This window comes from Tetrahymena thermophila (genome assembly GCF_000189635.1).
Source record: "Tetrahymena thermophila SB210 genomic scaffold scf_8255604, whole genome shotgun sequence".
Classification (NCBI taxonomy): domain Eukaryota; phylum Ciliophora; class Oligohymenophorea; order Hymenostomatida; family Tetrahymenidae; genus Tetrahymena; species Tetrahymena thermophila.
This window is the reverse complement of record NW_002476984.1, coordinates 1-1,099: the sequence shown is the minus strand read 5'-3', so window position 1 is coordinate 1,099 and position 1,099 is coordinate 1. Positions and strand designations below refer to the sequence as shown.

Genomic DNA, 1,099 nt, shown 5'->3' with positions numbered 1-1,099 from the left:
TAGTTGTTCTACATGCAATGGAAATGTCTGTCTCTCATGTAGTGCTGATCACTCTCAAGTAGATCCTAACTAAAGAACTTGTGTTTGTTAAAGTGGTTACTATGCCTCTTCTCTAAACCCCCTCACATGCAATCAGTTGATTTCTGGTAGTCAAGATAACTAATGTCATATTGATATGGCTTTGAATATGGCTAACTTCTATGTTAACACTGATTGTTACTATTACACTGAAAATGCTGGATAATCTGGTTCAGAAGCTAATTACATTAGATCTGATATTTCTATTGATACTTCTCACTCATAGTTCAGTGAGGCTGATTGCAGATCTTATGTTGTTACCCATATCTAATATCAACCCAAAGGTAATAATAGTGGTAATGAAGATGTCGATTATGTTGATTTACCTGCTCCTAAAAATGGTGGTTCTTATCTCAGCAATTTACCTGGTGGTAAAAGTGGTGATCAAAGAATCTAAATTCCTCTTATTGATGTCTATGGTCTTGCCAATAGCCAAACAGTCAGTGCTGATGGAAACCAAATTGTTCAAATTTTGAACTACAGAATTTTAATCGGATACTCAGGTACAGTATTAAGATCTCACAGATGGTAATCAACCGTTTTCACCAACAGAAATTAAGTTTAAACCTTCACTGTTGATGTAGATATCCAAAGAACTCAAGGTTGTCAACCTGGTCAAAACTGTATCATCGTTGCTGATTTGGATGTTACTGGTAAATAATACAAATCTGATTGGGTTACTGTAAATAGTGGTGCTCAATACACTGTTGGAGATATCTTATACTTGAGAATATGGTTCAAGGATGCTACTTATACTAAATAACTTTCATTCTAATAATTATTTTTCTTAAACGACTCAGGTTAAGTATTTGATTACACTGCTCTTTGTGATCCTGTAGCCACTGCTTGGAACCATAATGACAAATCCCTCCATGTTTAATTACCTTTGGTTGAACCTTCATTGAGTGCAACAATTTAAGTAAATATGAAAATTGAAACTGCAGATGCTCGTTTAAGAAGATTGCAAACTGGCTCTGACACTACTTCATAACAATTTTCTGTTAGTGTGCTTCTGCCCCTG

The 1,099-nt window shown here is 35.1% G+C and overlaps 1 protein-coding gene across 1 annotated transcript; it reads left to right on the top strand. All coding sequences in view use genetic code 6, as the record gives it.

The window, feature by feature from the left end:
- Nucleotides 1-175: 175 nt before the first annotated feature.
- TTHERM_02444130 (hypothetical protein) lies at nucleotides 176-952 on the top strand (the record flags this gene model as incomplete). Its single annotated transcript, XM_001028396.2, has 1 exon — nucleotides 176-952. A coding segment is annotated over one exon (777 nt), but the record flags the coding sequence as incomplete, so codon positions are not given.
- Between the last annotated feature and the right edge of the window lie 147 nt (nucleotides 953-1,099).